Source organism: Rhipicephalus sanguineus, chromosome 2 (genome assembly GCF_013339695.2).
Source record: "Rhipicephalus sanguineus isolate Rsan-2018 chromosome 2, BIME_Rsan_1.4, whole genome shotgun sequence".
In the NCBI taxonomy this organism is placed as follows: domain Eukaryota; kingdom Metazoa; phylum Arthropoda; class Arachnida; order Ixodida; family Ixodidae; genus Rhipicephalus; species Rhipicephalus sanguineus.
Window position 1 is genome coordinate 236,174,752 of NC_051177.1, and position 20,507 is coordinate 236,195,258.

The following is a 20,507-nucleotide window of genomic DNA, read 5'->3' on the forward strand; positions in this document are numbered from 1 at the left end:
GCCTCCCCCATTTTTTTTCGTGCCAGAAGCCGCGAGCAGCCATGCTCCGCAGCCACCATATCGGAGCCCGTCCATGCTGCTGACCTTGATACAAAGTTTCGTGCTGTTCCATTACATGAAGCAAGTGTTGGCTGGTGTGTGCAGTTTTCTGCGTTGTTTGCCTTGCCGCAATGATGGTTAATGGCCCACACCATTTGTACATCACGCAATGGTGAACGGATACTTCAAGACTGGCCTAGTTCTGCAAGATTTTTCCATGTTCCGAAAAACTAAAGGCAAGCATGCAGTTTGCGTTCGCAGCCACACATATATAGCTTCATTGCAGTTGGGCAACAGTTACTTTTTTTCAATAGGGTGGAGTCGTGAGGAGCACAATGTTGCAGTTAATATCGCTGTTCCTAGAAGCAGTGAAATTAAAGCCCTTGAGACACACAGTTTAACTTTTGCGCCTCAGACATGACTGCGTGATTGGAAGTGCGTTTTGCTTTTTGTGCCTGTTTATCACTCGCCATTGTTTAAATATGCATTTCTGAGACTCGATGTATCGCAGCGTGCACTGAGCCGAGACGACGAAACTACGTTTACATGGTGCAACTGCGTAATTTGTATAGTTGGAATTCATAGTTTTCAATTGCTTTTCTTCAGGACAGAAACATTTTCAGAGTATTCGAGAAGGCAAGAACTGATGCGTTTGCCCAAGGAAAGCTTAACAGCTGTAGAATCTGCTGTCTGCTAAGTCTCGATCCACAACTCAAGTGGATCAGCTTTCTATTCAGCCCCCTGTGCTTTTTTTCGGTGCATAAATATGCTATGCCCTTACAGCTGAAAAAGTGCTCGTCATGTTTATGTATTATCTCTGTAGTTACCTACGGAAAAACCGCTCTAAGAATTAATGTGTAAGCATCAGACAGTTTTTTTTTTTTTGGTGAGCCTTGAGCATTGCAAGTGCCCTATATGCAGAGTTTACTGTTTGTGTTTATCACAATGAAGAGCTCAGTGTACCCGGCATGACAGTCTCCCTTCAGTGACATTATCTTCAGCTAGGCATTGTATTTGCGGTGAAAGAAAAGCTGTGTAGTAGGCTTATTTCACCTGGCCCTTGAATACTATGCTTTTCTTCTAATGTTATGTGCTGCTGCAAAAACTGACCATCGCCTGCATCTCATTGCCACCAGCTAACTCTCAAGTAGTGTTCAAGTACCAAATAACGTGCCTTGCTCTTTTTAGTGGGATGTACTACTCACTCTGCTAAATATAATTTTTTTTTATCTTGTTTATCAATAGTGAAGGTGTCCAGCATTCCATGTATATTTGTGCACATCTGAGCAAATAAATAACTGGTTGTCTTGTGTTTCATATCAGTACAACGTGTCACAATGTAATGGCTAACATGCAGTGCCCTCGCGCGGCTCTGTTGCTTTGTGTGTTGTGGCGTCACGCCTGAGGGTGAAAGATGGGGACGCGGGAAAATAAAGAGTCAGTTTGTTTTGGGCTCTCGTAGCGCTATGTCTTATTTTTGCTATCTAGTCTCCGGCTATCTCCCGGCCATCTGCGCATGTATCAACTGGCGACGATGATAAAAAAGAATGTTCTCATGAGTTCCTGCCGCTGCACCATCCGTCCAAATGCCAAATTTCGGCAATCTTGAGCCTTTCGAGGGAGGAGGCGATGACTGGCCCTGCTACGTGGACCGGCTGAAGGCATTCTTCACGGCGAATGACATCGCTGAAGACAAGCGAACAGCCGTCTTCATCAGCTGCTGCGGGCAGAAAACGTATGCGTTGCTTCGCAATTTGGTCAAGCCTGACCAGCCAAGTGACAAGACGTTGGACGAGATTCTGTTGGTGCTAGGAAACCACTACTGCCCGAAGCCTTCTGCTGTTGTGCAGCGGTTCCGTTTCAACTCGCGCGTTCGCGCTGAAGGAGAGTCCGTCAGCAACTTCATTGCAGCGCTGAAGAGCCTTTCCGAGCACTGCAACTTCGGCAAAGAGCTTGAAAACATGCTCCGCGACCGCGTCGTGTGTGGCATCAACAACGCAGACGTCCAAACAAGATTGCTGGAAAAAGCGGACCTGACTTTCGAAGACGCAGTGCAGACCGCCCTAGCAATGGAAGCAGCAAAGAAGGATGCAGGGGAGATAGCGCAAGCTCACGCTAGCACCTTCTTTTCCACCCTCCGCGTCTCGGCAGCGCCGGTGGGCGTGTCCTGTTATCGCTGCGGGGAGGCACACCTGGCGTCCGCTTGCCGGCATGTGAAGACCGTCTGCAGTTACTGCCACAAACGCGGCCACTTGGCGAAAGTTTGCAATACGAAACGAAAAGACGAGCAATCACAGAGTGACGGGTCTCCCAGACCCCGTTCGTTCGCGGGCCGAAGTTCACTGTCGGCGAGCAACCGTCATCGCGTAAATACTGTCCAGGATGAAGCCTCCGCTACAGCTTCGCCCGCCAAAGTTTTCGACATGTGGTTAGTTGACTACACCAAGGCGCCTCCACCTTTTACCGTCAGTGTTGAAGTTTGCGGCAAGCCGCTACGCATGGAAGTGGACACGGGGGCGAGCGTCTCAATCATTGCCAAGTCGCGTTTGCTACAGCTTCTACCTTCAATTCCGCTGCAGCCGTCTCAAGTATTTCTGCGAAGCTATTCCGGGGATTTAAAGAAGGTACAAGGCAAAGCTGATGTCCATGTAAAGTTTCATGGCAAGGAGGCTCACCTACCAATTTTTCTGGCCGGAAACGAATCACCCACTCTGCTCGGACGCAACTGGATGCAAGAATTGGGCATCGGCGTCTCCGACGTTGAAGTGAACATTCATGCACTTGCTGATGTGAAACACGTAGTGCAAGATTACACTGAAGTGTCTGAAGAAGGTTTGGGTACGTTCAAGGGTGCGACAGCTTCACTACATGTACCTTCAGATGCTCCACCACGGTTCTTCAAGCCACGCCCACTGCCGTATGCTTTGACAGACGGAGTCACGCAAGAAATTCAGCGATTAATAAGAGATTCCATCATTGTTCCGGTGAAGACAGCTAGGTGGGCTGCCCCAATTGTTCCCGTGACAAAAAGGGATGGGTGCATCAGAATCTGTGGGGACTTTGGTGTCACCATTAACCCAGTCGCGACGGTGGAACGCTACCCTATTCCAAGAATTGAGGACTTGTGGACTGTGCTGGCCGGAGGTGAGAAATTTACAAAGTTGGACTTGCGTGACGCATACCAGCAAGTCGTCCTGGATGAGGCCTCTAGAGAGTACGTCACGATTTCGATGCACATGGGGTTGTTTCAATACACCCGCTTACCTTTTGGGGTCTCATCTGCTCCAGCTATTTTTCAACGCGAGATGGAGAACTTGCTCAGGGGTCTGCCACATGTAGTGGTCTATTTTGACAACATTCTCATAACTGGTGCAAATGATGCCGAGCACTGTCGCAACCTCCGTGCGGTACTAGGCAAACTTCAAGAATCTGGCCTCAAGTTGAAACTCGAGAAGTGCCACTTCTTCATACCCCAAGTTGAGTATCTCGGGCACATTATCAGTAAGGAAGGCCTCTCTCCGAACATGGACAAGGTGTCTGCCATTCTGCACGCTCCTGTGCCACAAGATGTGAAGGAACTTCAAAGCTTCTTGGGACTCGTCAACTTCTATCGGCGTTTCTTGCCCAACCTTTCTGCAATTCTCCGTCCGTTGCACTTGCTTCTTGGTGATGGAAAGAAGTGGCAGTGGGGAAAGGACCAGCAAGATGCTTTCACTGCTTGCAAGCATCTGGTGACTTCAGCTCCAGTTCTTGTACATTTCCGCCCAGACAGGCCTGTATGTCTCAGCTGTGATGCATCACCTTACGGTATAGGCGCAGTTTTGGCGCACAAAGATGCTGATGGCCGAGAACGGCCAATTGCTTTTGCTTCTAGAAGTTTATCAAAAGCAGAGCAAAACTATAGTCAACTTGACAAGGAAGCACTGGCCTTGGTGTTTGGCGTGGATCGGTTCCACCAGTACTTGTGGGGCGTACCGTTTGAAGCACACACTGACCACAAGCCACTTCTTGGACTTCTGGGTGCCAACAAGCCTGTTCCTGTGCAGGCTTCGCCAAGAGTGGTCAGATGGGCCCTGAAGCTCTCCGCGTACAATTACAAACTTGTCTACAAACCTGGCAAAGAGCTCGGGCATGCCGATTCGCTTAGTAGACTGCCGCTGCCCAACGATTGCACTGCATTTCCTCGCCCTGCTGAGATCTTCATGCTGGAGGAGGCATATCCACAACTCCTCTCACCAGCTGTTGTAGCGCGAGCCACAAGAGACGATCCGGTATTGAGCCATGTTGTCCTATCTGTGTTGAAAGGAGAAAGCCTCCCAGCGGGACCAGAGTGGAAACCCTTCAGTGCCAGAAGTGCAGAACTCAGTCTCCATGAAGGCTGTCTACTATGGGGATCAAGAGTCGTGATTCCGAAAAAATTGCTGGCCCAGGTACTTGGTGTGCTTCATGCCAGCCACCCGGGTATTGAGAAGAGCAAGATGATCGCCAGGAGCCATGTCTGGTGGCCAGGCATTGACAATGACATCGCAAACAGTGTGAAGAGCTGCGCTACGTGCCAGGCTCAACATAGAGCTGCCCAGCCAGTGCAGCAGACACCCTGGCCTTTTCCACAGCGACCTTGGTCTAGGCTTCACATTGATTTCGGGGGACCATTTCTAGGGCATACCTTCTTGGTTATAGTGGACGCCTTCTCGAAATGGATAGAAGTCTTCCCTGTGTCTTCCACATCAGCAGACGCTACCATTTCTGCCTTGAGAATGGCATTCGCCCAGCACGGCCTCCCTGACATCATAGTTTCGGACAATGGTCCTGCTTTTACCAGTGCACAGTACCTGGACTTCTTGACTCGAAATGGAATACGTCGCATGCTGGTACCGCCGTATCACCCTGCGTCCAACGGTGCCGCAGAGCGAGCAGTACAGACTGTCGAAAACAAACTCAAGAAATCTGGGTCGGGCAACTTCCAAACACAACTGTCCCGGTTCTTATTCCACTACAGGACTACACCTCACGAAGTAATGGGTCGGCCACCGTGCGAACTCCTCACAGGGAGAGCCTTCAAGACACCGTTGGATGTCTTGCGGCCAAGCCTGCAGACGTCGGTACTTGTAAGGCAACTTAAGCAGAAGTTGTATGCCGACAGAGGATCCCGGCCAGCTCCGTCATTGCAACCAGGAGGCAGCGTGTATGCGCGAAACTTTCGACAGGGAGCACCATGGGTGCGGGCCAGTGTTGTCGACATCACCCCGCCGTCGGCCCGCGTCATTCTCGACGATAGGTCTATATGGCACCGACACGGTGACCACTTGCGTCTTGCCCAGACAGGGCCACCGGGTACATCTGAAACGGATGCACTTCACCATGCTAGTGCTGCGGCCATACCACAATGGGAACAGCCTCCTCTCCGTGAATCAACTGTTCCGGACATGCCGGAGCAAGAGGCTGTCGAGCCGTCTACAAGTTCGCCTGAGAGGGGCTGTGCCATAAACACTGACATTACTGCAAGCAACAGTGGTGTTCATGTGGGGAGTGACTCTTCCGTGGCTGCGCCTTGCACACCAGTGTTGCGACGAAGCAACAGGTCGAGGAAACCAGTGCTTAGGTACTCCCCGTAGTTGTTCTTCTTAAGAGGGGAGGAGTGTCACAATGTAATGGCTAACATGCAGTGCCCTCGCGCGGCTCTGTTGCTTTGTGTGTTGTGGCGTCACGCCTGAGGGTGAAAGATGGGGACGCGGGAAAATAAAGAGTCAGTTTGTTTTGGGCTCTCGTAGCGCTATGTCTTATTTTTGCTATCTAGTCTCCGGCTATCTCCCGGCCATCTACGCATGTATTACAACGGTTAATAAGTAGATCATTGCATTATTATTTCATATTTAGATATTTTGCGCTTCTTCATGTTTTTGCCATTATGAATCTGTCTCATGAGAAGCTCCTCTGCACTTTGGTCGGCACTGAACTAAATGAAAATCGTGTTCCTTATGTGTGTATACGTCAAAGGGCCTACATATTTCAATGTGTTAGATTTTTTTAATTTCTAATTTCTGAACTATACAATAAACTTTTGTGTTGTTTAGCCCTTCCGGCCCTGGCGGTGTCAATTGACACGATCACACAACATTTCCCCTAGAACATCGGAAATGAAACCAACACAGTCCATTCTTAGGGAAATACTTCTTCAATGATCCCCACTGCGATTGACATTAAAATTGTGACATGCTTGCGGAGCTGCGAGCCGCAGAGAAAAAGAAGCTTGGGCAAAGTCATGGGTGACGCCAAGGCGGGTCAGCTGAGGCGACTAAGCGCCATTTTCGGGTCGACGTACCGAAGCTGTTTCAATGACTATCACACTGAAAATGAGACATGGTTCACATTTTGCATACTCTAGTGAACAGCAGGAAAAAAGATGCCATTTTTCTCATTTCACAACCGCTGAGCCCTGATGACCTATTTGATGTCATGTCTGTAAATCCATTAATACTTCCACCACTGGCTCAATTTTTCGTTTGTGGTCTTCTGAGGTCATAACTATTAGGAAAACAGGCACAAAAAAAGTCCCCGACTAAAATAAAAAATCCAGGGCTGAAAAGGTTAGTCATCGACACACTGTGCATTCTTCACTTCTGTTCTTCTCCTGCACTTGTATCACGCCCCTATTATATGCGAATCTTGAGTTTCGGAAACGGAGCAATAAAACAAGGTCAAAGACATGTTGTGGGTGTAATTCATCCCTTATGCTCTGGCACATGCTGGCGCATGCATTTAAACGCACTGTACACCACAAGCAAATAGGCAAACATGAATGCGCGACGATGCACAGCACGCGCGTGCGCATGTGGGAAAAAAAAAAGCCTCGCGCGATAGAAACAAAACAAAATGGTGCACGGCATGGGACGGGAAAAAAAGCAAGCGTGCACAATAAAAAAGGGTGCGCGGAGTGGGGGAGGGAGAAGAGGCGAACGGCTGTTGTTGCCCTGACGACGTAAGTAACGTAATCGCTACGCAATCGCCGCGATTGCCTGGTGGCCATCTGCAAGGGCCATAACTCAATGGGGCTCTTGGCGCTCTCGGCGCTAGCGTCGTCAGAGCGTTTGAATTTCACGAACCAATAGGAGGTAGACGAAGAAACACCCCCCTGGCACTTAGCTTCACTTGGTTTCACTTAGCTTCTTATTCACTACAATGCCTACAGAGCCACTGCAATGAACTATTTTAAGCCCATGTGATATCAATTTACCTAAGTTGACTTGTTCAAGGACAGAATAGAAGACATCATGTGACACAGGATCCTTGCAATGATGACAGCAGCATAGAATTCTATGCAACCTCCTTTTCTTACCGCCCATATTGTGCTCATTCCCAAAACAGACGACCAAGCGAAACTGTTTTCTGTCGAGGCATATCACCCTGTAACACAAACACAGACCACAAAATATACATGGAGATTTTAGCTAAGCGATTACAGAGTAATCCTTGGGAGCAGGTTGGACAGTATCAAACATCCAGAGTGCAAGGTCGATCTACTTGTACAAACTTTCACGTCACTCACAGTATTATAGAGTGCTGTGATGTTTTCGATAACCCAATGCTGGAACTGGATCTTGCACTACGCACTCATGCTTGCAGAAAGCGAATACATTTGAACAATATGAATGTGCTGCACCGACAGTACAAAACAAACGGAAACAGAAACGTCTTCTATGAAGGCTTCCTTGACTCTTGTGACGATGAAAGAACAGCCCTCTGCAGGCCAAGCCGACATGGAGAATCATACACATCAGGAGGATTGCTCCTTTGTGAAAATTTATGCCAAACATGAATTTCGTCATGCGCCTTTCAAGGGGCTGCTAAGAATGCTGAAAAAATTAGACAGAAGACACCCGTGCCACCCGAAAAAAGCATTCTGGGGAAGGCCGCAGCCTGTAATAAAACTGAATACTTACGCCGTTTCCCTTATACAATGATCAAAGGAGATCTTTGCGGCGATAAGGTCCACTGGTCACAGAGTGCAATGGCTCCAATTTTTTTTTTGTACCAATACATTAATGTATGACAGGCACACACTTCATTTTAATCACTCCAGTATTCAGAGCCCCCTAGTATCTCGCAGTATCTGGCGTGACAATGGGTCTGTGGCGACGCACTACGCATAAACCGGCACAGCCTTCGCCTCATCACTAGCTAGCCCGGCGTGACACGGCTGCGTGCTGCACCATGCCTCCAATAAGGGACAGTGCCACCGCAGCGTCACCGAAGGCTTACATCACCGACGGTGGCTAAAAGCCCAAGCTGCCAAGCTCGGAAGTCATCATTCCTTCGCTACCCGACTGAGCGCAGCGTCAGTATGATCACCCTGCCGCTGCTACTACGCTAATAAACAGTCGTTATGTTTTACGTTGGGATGCGTCCTTCCATCGACACGGCATCCCACATCTGCTGACCCGGAAACCGAACAAACCGCACTATGGCTGACCCGGAAGCCCTTGCCGCTCTTCGCCAGCAAGTGGAACAAATTCAACAGCAACTTCAGGAACAGCAGCAGCGCATGCAAAATGAACCGCATGCGCCCGACAATTCCGTACAGCCTCGTGCGGACTACGCTCCCCAAAGCTCCGTTACAACGGTCGCTGTCAACGCAGGCGCTGCTACCACTGCGGCCGCTGCTGACCTGGACGTCTGGCATGTCACTGTCAAATTTTCGCCATTTTGGGCGGACTCACCCGAGGTATGGTTCACCCAAGTCGAGGCCCAGTTCTCCCTGGCGCGCATCGCACAAGACCAGACCCGCTACGATTATGTTGTCGCCCACCTGGACGACCGCTATGCCATCGACGTCCGAGATATCCTTGCCAACCCACCAACGGCCAACCTGTACGAATACCTCAAGACCGAACTCATCCGCCAGCTGCCACTCTCGAAAGATCAGAAAGTGCGACAACTTCAGTCCGCAGAACTTGCCGAGCGCAAATCTTCGCAGTTACTCTGCCACATCTGTGCTCTCACAGGTAACATGGAAGTCCAGGAATCTTTCCTGCGATCACTTTAGCTCCAACGACTTCCACTGCATGTTCAGGCAATTCTGCGGGCTCAGCTGAGGCTACCTCTCGATCAACTTGCCGAGGTCGCTGATTGCGTCATCGAGGTCTCCTTGCCGCAGTTGTCGCCCACCATCCAGGCTGTCGCCGCACCGCTGAACACCACCGAGCTTGCACGTCGTATAAATGACATCGACCGGCAGCTCACCTTCATCGAACAACGCCTGGGTGAAGGTCTTCCGATGCACCAGCGCCGCCACTCGCAAAGCCGCGACCGTAACACCACTTCCTCGCGGCAACCCGACAACAACGGCCGCCCGTGTTACTACCACCGATGCTTCGGGGACAGAGCCCGGCAATGTCGACCACCCTGTTCCGCTGGGCATGCGGAAAACGCCAACGGCAGCTCGTAGAGACGGCCGCAAGCTGCCAACCCAGAGGCCGTCGCATCTTCGTCACTGACCAAATCACGAAGCAGCGTTTCCTTGTCGACAGCGGTTCCGACATTTGCTGCTACCCGCGATCCCATCTTCAAGGTCCTCGTCCGCCTACGTCTTTCGAGCTCAGTGCGGCAAACCGCTCCACCATCAAGACGTACGGCTCGCTCCGCCTGCACATCCAGCTCAGAAACTTACGCCGTGACCTTCACTGGAACTTTGTCATCGCCGACGTCGCCGAGCCAATCATCGGCTCAGACTTTCTGGCCCACCACAACCTCCTTCCGGACTGCCGCAACGACCTCCTCATCGACGCGACAACGGGACATTCCACACCAGGCCAGCGAATGACCGCCCAACAGCCAAGCATCAAGGTACTCAGTGTTGACAACCATTCGCCATGCCACGCCATCCTCGCAGAATTTCCCGGATTGACGCGCCCCAGCGGACTGCCACGCAAAGTGCAGCACACCACCGTGCACTACATCCGGACTACTTCAGGCCCCCCGGTTTTCTGCCGCGCCCGTCGCCTCGCCCTGGACCGCATGCGCATAGCCAAAGCAGAGTTCGAGGCCATGCTCTGCGAAGGAATCGCCCTCCGCTCTGATGGTCCATGGGCCTCGCCACTTCACCTTGTTCCGAAGGAGACCGAAGGCTGGCGGCCTTGTGGGGACTACCGTGCCCTCAACGCGCACACCATCCCGGACAGGTGCCCCGTCCACCACATACAGGACTTCGCCCATCGCATTCATGGCTGCCACGTGTTCTCTGTACTAGACTTGGTGAAGGCCTACACACAGATACCCGTCAATCCGGATGACGTCCTGAAAACGGCAATCATCACTCCCTTTGGCTAGTTCTAGTTTCCCTTCATGAGCTTCGGCCTGAGGAACGCTGGACAAACCTTTCAGCGGTTCATCAACGAAGTCGTCCGCGGCCTCGACTTCTGCTTCGTTTACCTTGACGACATACTGGTATTCTCCCGCGATGCCGAAGAGCACCACAGGCACCTTCGATTGCCGTTCCAATGCCTCAATGATCACGGTCTACTCGTCAATACACAAAAAAGTACGCTAGGCGCTTCCGTCGTCCGCTTCCTCGGCCACAAAGTTTCATCTGAGGAAACTCTGCCCTTGCCCCAACACATCTCGGACCTGCAAAATTACCCTCAACCCACCACCGCTAAAGATCTTCGCCGTTTCCTCGGCATGCTGAACTTTTACAGGCGTTTCTTGCCACACGCAGCCGACTACCAGGCTCCCCTCCACGATGCTTTGGCTGGGAAACGAGGAAACCAACCCATCACGTGGACACCGATGTTAGCGAAAACTTTCGAAGAATGCAAAGCCGCCCTCTGCACCACCACGCTCCTCAACCATCCTGAACCAGACGCTCCCTTGGAACTCTTCACGGACGCATCTAGCTTCGCCATCGGCACCGCCCTCATGCAACGCATGGACAACACCTGGCATCCCTTGGCATTCTTCTCCATGAAGCTCGCAGCTCTGAAAACGACCCCTTCAACCGCCAGTTCCACCGACGAAACCACAACCACCACCCCGACAAATTTGCTAGCCAACTACAGAGAACTTCTGGAGATATACGAAGCAGTGCAACACTTTTGCCATATTCTCGAAGCACAGAACTGCACCATCTATACCGACCACAAGCCCCTTACCTGTGCCTTCCCTCAACGTCGTGACAAACTCCCGCCTGTACAGCAGAACCAACTCTCGTTCATTGCACAGTTCACCACCGAGATCCAACATGTCAGCGGGAAAGACAATGTGGTCGCCGACGTGCTTTCACGTGTAGCAGCCATCAACTCCGTGCAGATAACAGCAGACGTCCTCGCCGAGGCTCAGACTACAGACGTCGAACTGCAGGAACTTCTCAAGGGCAGGTCCTCCCTACAGCTGCAACAAGTCCCCATTCCAGGGTCGACAACCACAATCTGTTGCGACATGTTGACAGGACGAAGCAGGCCCTATGTGCCCCTGTCCCACCGCCGTGGTCTTTTCAACCAGCTCCATAACCTCAGCCATCCCGGCATACACGCCTCGTGGCTGACCGCTATGTCTGGCCCTCCATGCAGCGGGACTGTCGCACCTGGGTGCGCTCCTGCATTCAATGCCAATGCGCTAAAGTCACTAGGCATGTCACGTCACCACTCGGAACATTCCCTCAGCCCTCTGGTCGGTTTGAGCATGTCCACCTCGACATCATAGCACCCTTTCCCCCGGCTGGACCCTATCGCTACTGCCTCATCGCCATCGACCGGTACACTCGATGGCCCGAGGCATGGCCCCTCGAGGGAATCACCGCGGAAGACATCGCCTCGGCCTTCTGTTTCGGCGCCCCCCGCCGCGTAACCACCGACCAAGGTTTTGAATGCTTGAGGACCAGCAGTTACCACCCCTGCGCCAACGGAATGATCGAGCGTTTCCACCGACAGTTCAAAGCAGCCATTATGTGCCACCCGGACTCAACCTGGCTCGAGGCCATCCCAGCTGTCATCCTCGGTCTTTGCGCCACCTTCAAGCCGGACATCCACGCTACACCACCAGAGCTCATCTACGGGGAACCACTCAGTCTCCCAGGTGAATTTTTCGCAGCACTGCCATCCAGCACTACGACGTCAGATCCCACCGACTTCGTCGCACGGCTCCGATGCACCATCGCCGCCTTACGCCTGTCACCTGCAGCCCACCACAGCAAGCCTACACCTTTCATGTTCAAGGAGCTAGCATCGTGCCCGCACGCTTTCCTCCGCTACGACACCATCCGCAGGCCTTTCCAGCCACCCTACAGCGGACCCTACCTGGTCGACGATCGCGACGACAAAAACTTCACGCTGCGCCTGAACGGGAACGACGTCCGCGTCTTGATTGACCGGCTTAAGCCCACATACATCGCTGCGAACCAGGCAGCGCCACTCCATCGACAGGCATCTATCCACAGCCGCCGACGTCGCAGCCCGCTCCTTTCACAACATGCTCTGGACGTCTGGTACGCCTCCCGGATTTCTACAGACCCTGAGGGCTCTGCACTCCGCGGGGCGGTGATGTGGCGACACACTGCGCACAAACCGGCGCAGCCTATCCCTCGTCACTAGCTAGCCCGGCGTGACATGGCTGCATGCTGCACCACGCCTCCGATAAGGGACAGCGCCACCGCAGCGTCACCTGAGGCTTACGTCACCAACGGTGGCTATAAACCCAAGCTGCCAAGCTCAGAAGTCATGATTCCTTCGCTACCCGACTAAGCGCAGCGTCGGTATGCTCGCCCCGCTGCTGCTACTTCGCTAATAAACAGTTGTTACGTTTATGTTGGGATGCGTCCTTCCATCGACACGGCATCCCACAGGTCCATAGGCACTAGTAGCCAGTGGCGCCACTTTTTTGAGATTACAGTAAAAGCTCGTTAATTCGACTCTCGTTAATTCAGAAAATCGGTTAATTCGGACATGTCATCTGGTCCCTGTAAATATACGCATCACTCTATGAGACTGGGCGCTCGTTATTTCGGACAGATTTGACCGCAAATCGGATAATTCGGCGACTTTCGGGCCGCTGGCGAGGCTCGAAAACGAAAAAAGAACAATTCGGAACAAAAGTGAAGCTCAAACACAGCATCGCCATGGACATCAATTATCGACTTGGCTTGGATTGAGACTGGTTCAACGCCTTTTTTTTTGCGTGTGGGTTTTGTTGCATTGTTCCCGCTGGTGTGCTGCATCGTTGATCGCCGATTTATCGAGGAACGATTCAGTACGGCTCCTTTAGCTTGATCGTTGCTGGTGCTTTTGTGCTGACTTCTCATGCGACCGCACTCTCCGCCGATGGCAACGCCGGCGAAGCGGCCCAAGTACGAGGCCAAGGACTTCACCACCAAAGCAGAAATTTTGCGTGCTCTGAATAACGGGCTCTCCTGACAAGAAGTGATGAAGAGTGATGAAAGGGGATCCTTCAATCGGCGGCAGGAAGCAAGGAACGAGTAACCGTACTTTTATCCCCCAACGTGACGGGAACAGAGCGCTTGCCGCTTCTCGTTATCGGAAAGGTTCAAAAGCCACGCTGCTTTAAGAACATCGACAATCTTCCCGTGGATTACCGTGCCAACCGAAAAACGTGGATGACGGGTGAAACTTTTGCGGTACTGCAGACATCATGCGAGCTGCTGAGCACCTTGAAGGGCTCAGAAAAATTGTGCCCGCGCGAATTTCTGCTCGAAAACAGACAAGCATCCGCGATTACTTTGTTAAGTAAAGGTATGTTGAAAAAACTCGTGCATTTATTGTGTTTATTTCGGCCATTCAATAATTCGGACATTCGGTTAATTCGGACATTTTCTCCGGTCCCTAGAAATCCGAATTAACGAGCTTTTACTGTATGTACGATACCTGATGTGCTTTTGATTAAGCTAGTTGATGATGATCAGACATACTGTGCCACATAGTTATTAAACGTGAAAAAAACCCCCCAAAAATGCAATGTTGCATTAGTCTAGCTAGCTGCTGACAAGGCAGCACTGACGGAGACTTGTGTTGCTGAAGCTGCAAAAAGCAGCAGTCTAGGGAGGGTTGCAGAACACTGCAGTTTTTTCAAAAGGAGTGGGAAACCCTGATAATGTGTTCACTATAAAAAGGTTACACTGTTTTTAAACCTAACGCCTTCTTGTTTTTACTGAGGGGGAGCAGATTACATCTATCTTTGGCACCACGGCTAGTTTTGAAACCAATGTGAAAAAAAAAAAAGCAAACTCACCAGGTTGTAGTGGGCATGAAGAATGTGATGTGAGGCTTCTTTCCGGCAGGTGAACAGCTTGCCACACGCAGAGCACTTAAAGGAGTCCTGAAACAAGACAGGCAGTTTCAGAGCCATCCAAAAGACTTGCTTGCTTTTTCGTCTTTGTTCTTTTGTGCGCTCAAAAAGTGAAACAACTTTTACACAGCGTTGTAAGCACCTTGAAGCACATCGTTGGCATTGTATCTACAGCATTATGAGGCCTGGCGGGAACACATAAACAACGATCGCGCCGCACAGTTAGCACTTACACACAGGCATACAAAACATCAATGGCGACTGGAAGCTGCAACTACTGCTGAGTAAGACTTGTTGCTGGGCGAGTTGGTTGAAATCTATGGGGTACATTTTAGCGCAAACTATGAAGGAAAGCACGGGAAAAAAGTAGGAGAAAGCAGAACGTTCGGGCGCTAAACTTCAACTGTTTATTCGAAAGGTGAAGCCAACAACATATAACCATTTGCGCATGCGTGCGTCAGTAAGGGAAAAAATCACACTTTCATATCAAATAGTTGCATGTCATTTTGGAAAAGACAAACAGAGTGCCTCTCTTCTTAATGACTTTTGACTTATGCAGTCGGACAAGGAAGGGCGTTTTGTGGTGTTTACAGGTGTGTTTAACGACTAGGCGCAACAAGCAATAGCAAAGAGCTTTGTACCTGTGAAAGCAAAGGCCACAAGAGTTAAGAAAGAAGCTTTAGCACTGTGCAAGGAACTTAACCTTTCGGACTTAGTGAAGCCAATAAGTGAATGCAAAGGTGATTCATTGGGGGTTTTTTTCACCGCAAAATCGCACAAGGATGAAATTCCGTTCCGTGCCATCGTAAGCGAAAGCGGCTCTTGGCAGCAGTTAGTAAGCCGGTTTCTTTTAAAACACCTAAAATTCTTGAATGTTGATGATCCTTTTATCACGAAATGTTCTAAATATGTGATCAGTTACTTGCAAGGGAACGCATCCATCGCTCACGGTTTTTCTGTAGACATTTGTTCTACTCTGTGCCTCAGCAAGAAATGTTCGCCTCTGTTAGGGATTGTATTGACCAGAATGGGGTAGTAGATTTTCAGAATTTAGTGGGCATGTCTGTTGACACTTTTATGGTTTTATTAGCATTCTACCTAAAGTCTACTTTTATTTCTTTTAACGAAGACCTGTACGTTCAGAGCCAGGGAATATGTGTAGGTTCATGTGTCGCTCCGGTGTTGTGTGACATTTTCTTGGCGTCTGTTCACTGCGACCTGCTGAGTTTGTTTGACGATAGGTTCTTCCTTAAGGCTTTTAGGTATGCTGACGATTTTTTAATCCTTTTAACGACTAACCATGCTTTTACAAGTGATGAGTGCCTTAGTGAAGTTTTAGCCACTTTTTGGCTGCATGGAAAGGGCATGCTCTTTACACATGAATCCCCTTCCTTTAATTCTCTCCAGTATTTAGATCTGTCATTAACCTTTGACAAAAACCATGTTTGTTGATAGTACAGCCCACGTGCACAGAAAAAGATGCTCCCATACGATTCTGCCCACTCTAAGTTAGTAAAGAGAGCTATTGGCCTGGTGTGCGACCAATGGCGGCGCTGCGAACGGCGCCTGTATGACGTCAGAGCGGGGATTCGCGCGCTTTTGTCTGCCACGTAGGCCCAGCGCCGTGTTGAAACCACCGTTGTGGTAAATCTCAACAAAAAAAGCAGTTCAAGTGGTTATTTTGCATATGGTGGCTACTGACGCTGTTCGAACAACCGTGGGTCTGCTTTTAACATTCATTTAGAACTACAACTCTTTGTTCTTTAGAACTGCGGCCGTTTGTCGCCACGGCGAGTGCTGCGCAATGGTGAAGTACTGCTCTGTGCCTCAGTGTACTTCGTCCGCTCGTGAAAAAGGCGTTAGCTTTCACAACTACTCTAAGGACCCAAAGCTGAAGAAGTGCATCGCAAGCTCAGAATGGGAAAGCGCTCCACGCCTTCATCGACCGTGTGCAGCAAGCACTTCGCGAACAGTGACTTCTGCTACCCACCGTATGAGCAACTCTTAGGTAAGCTTGTGACCATGTTTAAGCGCCCCGCCAATACTTAAGGCATTTATTGCAAGCAGGCGACAAGCATAGGCGACTTACACCAGGTGTGGTGCCGTCCCACAACCTGCCGCGAAGGCCCCTAGACAAAGAGCCGACGACGCGGCCTCCGAATCGCCTCGAAGGAAAGCGCGCCTCGTGAGCTCAGCTGAGCGGCGCAGGATATCTGAGACTACGGCTGCATTTGGATGGCGTACATACGTATTTTACTTATGAAGGCAAGCGCGCGCCTAGCGGACTGCTTATCATAATGTAATAAGCGAAACCTGTTGCCGCTGTTTAGTGCGCATTCTCTAAAAGTTTTCACCTGAGGCAGTGCAGACGCTTTTTTAAAAGCGGAGCTCTTTAAGCTTTTCGTTAGGCTGCGTGGCGTGAAACTGGACCCAGCTTGCCTTTGCCACGTTAATCTCTGTGGCCCTGTGCGTGGTATAATCAGCGATTAACTATTGGTATATTCTAATACCCATGTGACGGCCCTGTGCGGTATTAATAGGAACTACGACGTAATATCGTTCTCACTGTACCAACATTACGGGACAAACTGTGATCATGGGCATCAGTAGGGGGGTGTGCAACAAGGCGGCACTTGCGCACTTTTTTGCAGGACGAAAGCAGCGGCGGTGATGCGATCTCCATTGACGGCCTCGACCGCGCATTCAACAACGTGGCCTGCGTCGTACACTGCCTCACCCTAGATGAGGCACCGCTATCTTTCACAAGCTTTATCTACATACTTGTAGATGCTGGAGAAGGCCACGCTTACTGAAATATCGAAAGCACCACCCAAACTAATAAGTATCGTACGGCGGAAACAAGATAACGAGCGAGAACACTCACACATTTCACTTTCTTATACCAGCTATGCGGACGGTGGCATGGGCGCACTCGTCGGCCATCCGGGAGGTTTCTTGGCCCTGTCGATTGGGCCGCAACTAAAACAAGTTCAAGATTACACTCGAAAACATTCGTTGCAGGCGTTAGTTGACCGTCGCGAGGCTGTTCGTTCGACAAAGTTCCCACCTGAAGCAGACGATCCACATACAGGAGCAGCGGCTGCTGCAGCGCGGTTGAGAGCGAAGCCCCCGCTCTGACGTCACACGCCAGAGGGCGCCACTCCAAGATCTTGAGGCCAATCGCTACCAACTGCCTTGAGTCCGCCCTTATGAAGTCGTGTCCTCACGCCATGCAGGTTAGTTTAGAGAACCAATTGGCAAGGCTATATGCAGCCAGCTTTCCGAGCTCGGTCATAGTGGCCGTTTCGAAAACCCTCCTTCAGAAGGTGAAGGGCATAAAAAGGAAAACGTCTAGCCCTGTCCAAAAAGGAGGCCAGCCCGCGGTGGTCCCGTATGTCCACCAACTTTCCCACAACCTCAAGAAGGTTGCCAATAGATACGGTGTGCCTGTAGTCTTCTCAGCCCCACACAAGTTGGCCGGACTGTGTCCGCGAATTAGCCGCATTGACAGAAAGCTTGGTTGCCAGAAGAAGCACACCAGACCTTATGTGAAATGCACGACGGGCGTTGTATATGGGATACCGCTGTCGTGTGGGAAGACGTACGTGGGCCAAACTGGGCGATGTGTCAACGACCAAGTACGGGAGCATGAAGTATCCTTAAAGAATAAAGGAAACGCGCACTTACCTGCGCATTGTGTAGCCTGCAATTGTGAGCCTCTGCTTCGCGAGATCCAGATAATAGCAAGGAGCAGTGACACACTAGCACGAGAGTTATTGGAAGTGTTTCACATTAAGAAGAGAGGCACGAGTTGTATCAGTGATACGTCTGTTTGTCTTTTCCAAAATGAGATGCAACTATTTGATATGAAAGCCTGATTTTTTTCCCTTACTGACACACGCATATGCAAATGGTTATATGTTGTTGGCTTCACCTTTCGAATAAACAGTTGAAGTTTAGCTCCCGATCTTTCTGCTTTCTCCTACTTTTTCCCCTGCTTTCTTTCACAGTTTGTGCTAAAATGTACCCCATAACTACTGCTGAACTGCAGCGACGTCTCACAAGGAAAGTGATGATGATGACGAAGTGGTACTTTCGTTTTTGTAACTGGCATTGTGGGCGCTACAACTTTACAATGAAACGTTGTGGTGCCCTTTTTTATTTATTGCCTCAGTTTTGTGGGTTTATTGATTCAAGAACAAACAATTCGAACAGTACAATAGTGCGTGTGATGATTGTGGCTTTTATTGCGGCCGTAATCTCCATGGTCGCCGCACTGCTTGAACAGCAAGTAGCTGACATCTAAGACCACAGCTGCTTCATTGCGATAAGAAGATTATCATACTCACAAATTAAATGTGGACGTATTGGTCTCGCAGAATCGCATGACTTTTTGCGTATATAAGACGTATAAGACGCACCAGCGAAAATATTGGAAAAAAATGTGTCTTATGAACCAGAAAATATGGTACTCGCGTGAAACCATCAGAGTGGTTGTGCGTGAAGAGCTATGCCAGATGTTTCCTGGATCACAACCTCAGGTGCATTAATAACCGACATCGTCCGTGAAGAAATCGAGCGCTCACTGGGCATTGCTAAACTGCCTCGGCGTGCTATTGCCACTGCGTGCCTGTGACAAGGCCCAGTTAGCCGCGATTTTGTCGCCAGACACCATCACTACCTCCGACGCCATGCCACCCACATGCAGTCCAGTGCTACGCCCCACAAAAGACCAACACTTGGCGCGTCCCCAACCATTGCCCGCTCAGCTACTACTGCAGAGACGCAGGCCACACCTACTGTCGCTGCCGGTACGGCGAGATGGGCCTGCATGGCTTCACCATCAATGCACCAGATCCAGAGCGAGGTGAGTGGCCAGGGAACATCGCTGACTATTTTGCCACATTGGAGTGGAGATCTCGGTGGCCATTGCGTTCACTATCACCAGGACACCACCTGCCTCCCCCATGGTGGCCCAACTTGGGGCTGGTCGCTAAGCCGTATTCGAAAAACTAAATGCAGCAACCGATGGAGGTGCAGTTACTGTTCATCGCAACAATAAAGATTCTCATCTACCCCTTCCCCCGGATAGGCGACAAGTTGGGCCAGCTGTGCAACACATCTCTCATCGATGGACTTGAAGACGGGCTACTGGCAAATTGGAGTCAATGAGAAGTATAGAGAGAAAACTCCAGAACAGCCAGTATGAGTTTATGGTCACGCTGTTCGTGCTTTGCTCAGCACCTGTGATGACGTCTACTGGGATGATGTCATCACAGTAGACGGTGCTGACTGCTGCTGACTGCTGTCGGCAAGTGAATGATGCCAACATGTTGTGTTCCTGGGTGAATAAGCGACTATGCGATGGATATCAAGAAGTCGGCCAGGTAATTTTTCTCCGCTCAAAGCGACAAAACACTTCGCTCCACATGGAACAGGTCCCTTCCCCGCGCCGACAAAGAGCTCTGGATGAAGTATAAGGTTTGAGACATCTGTTTTCACGACGACGATATTTTCGAAAACTGCGTACATGTCATCAACGGAACGGTCGCTCAAACAGCGCGTGAAAAATGAAGCCTCGTTGAAGGTACGATCTCGAAGGTTTTTCCCAAACTGACCACCCTACCTCTCGAAGCCGCCCCAGAAGAATCGGAAAAGGAGAGAGAGCGTTCCGGAGAGAACTTGTCAAAGTGCTGTCTGTGGCCTCGGAGGGCAGAATAGTGGTTTGAACACGGAAAACATTGAGCTCGATTCAGGCATCCCTTCTACCAGAATTGATGAGCTCACGAGTGACACAGAGCATGTCAATCTGACATTTTCGTGGCGGAAGATAACGCTTGGACATGGCAGTGGTTTAATCATCGCATTTTTCTGTCAGCTCAGGTTGTACAAATAGAAAGATGCATTTGCATAGGAGACGAAAAGCTGGCTGCTGTAAGCGCATATGCGGACGCGTGGCGAAGGCTCACTTGAGTGGCAGCATCACTACTATTGATGACCTCCAAAAACTGCCAATGACAGTTGACAGACCTTTAGTTTGTGAAGGAGAAGGGCTTATCGAAGCAGCTGCTGCTCATCTCGGCAGTGCAAAGTTGTTTTGTTGCTGGCAACTCAGGAAAAAAAACGCCAGGCCTGCGCGGAAAGCACAGCACAGTCACAGCGAAAGCTGAAAGAGC

At 50.4% G+C, this 20,507-nt stretch overlaps 1 protein-coding gene across 1 annotated transcript; it reads left to right on the forward strand.

The window, feature by feature from the left end:
* The first annotated feature begins 1,625 nt into the window (after positions 1–1,625).
* LOC125757470 (uncharacterized protein K02A2.6-like) lies at positions 1,626–19,503 on the forward strand. Its single transcript, XM_049413073.1, has 5 exons — positions 1,626–3,253; positions 3,914–5,499; positions 8,676–9,041; positions 19,040–19,198; positions 19,424–19,503. The coding sequence occupies exons 1-5, from the start codon at positions 1,626–1,628 to the stop codon at positions 19,501–19,503; spliced, it is 3,819 nt and encodes a 1,272-aa protein (XP_049269030.1).
* Positions 19,504–20,507: the final 1,004 nt, after the last annotated feature.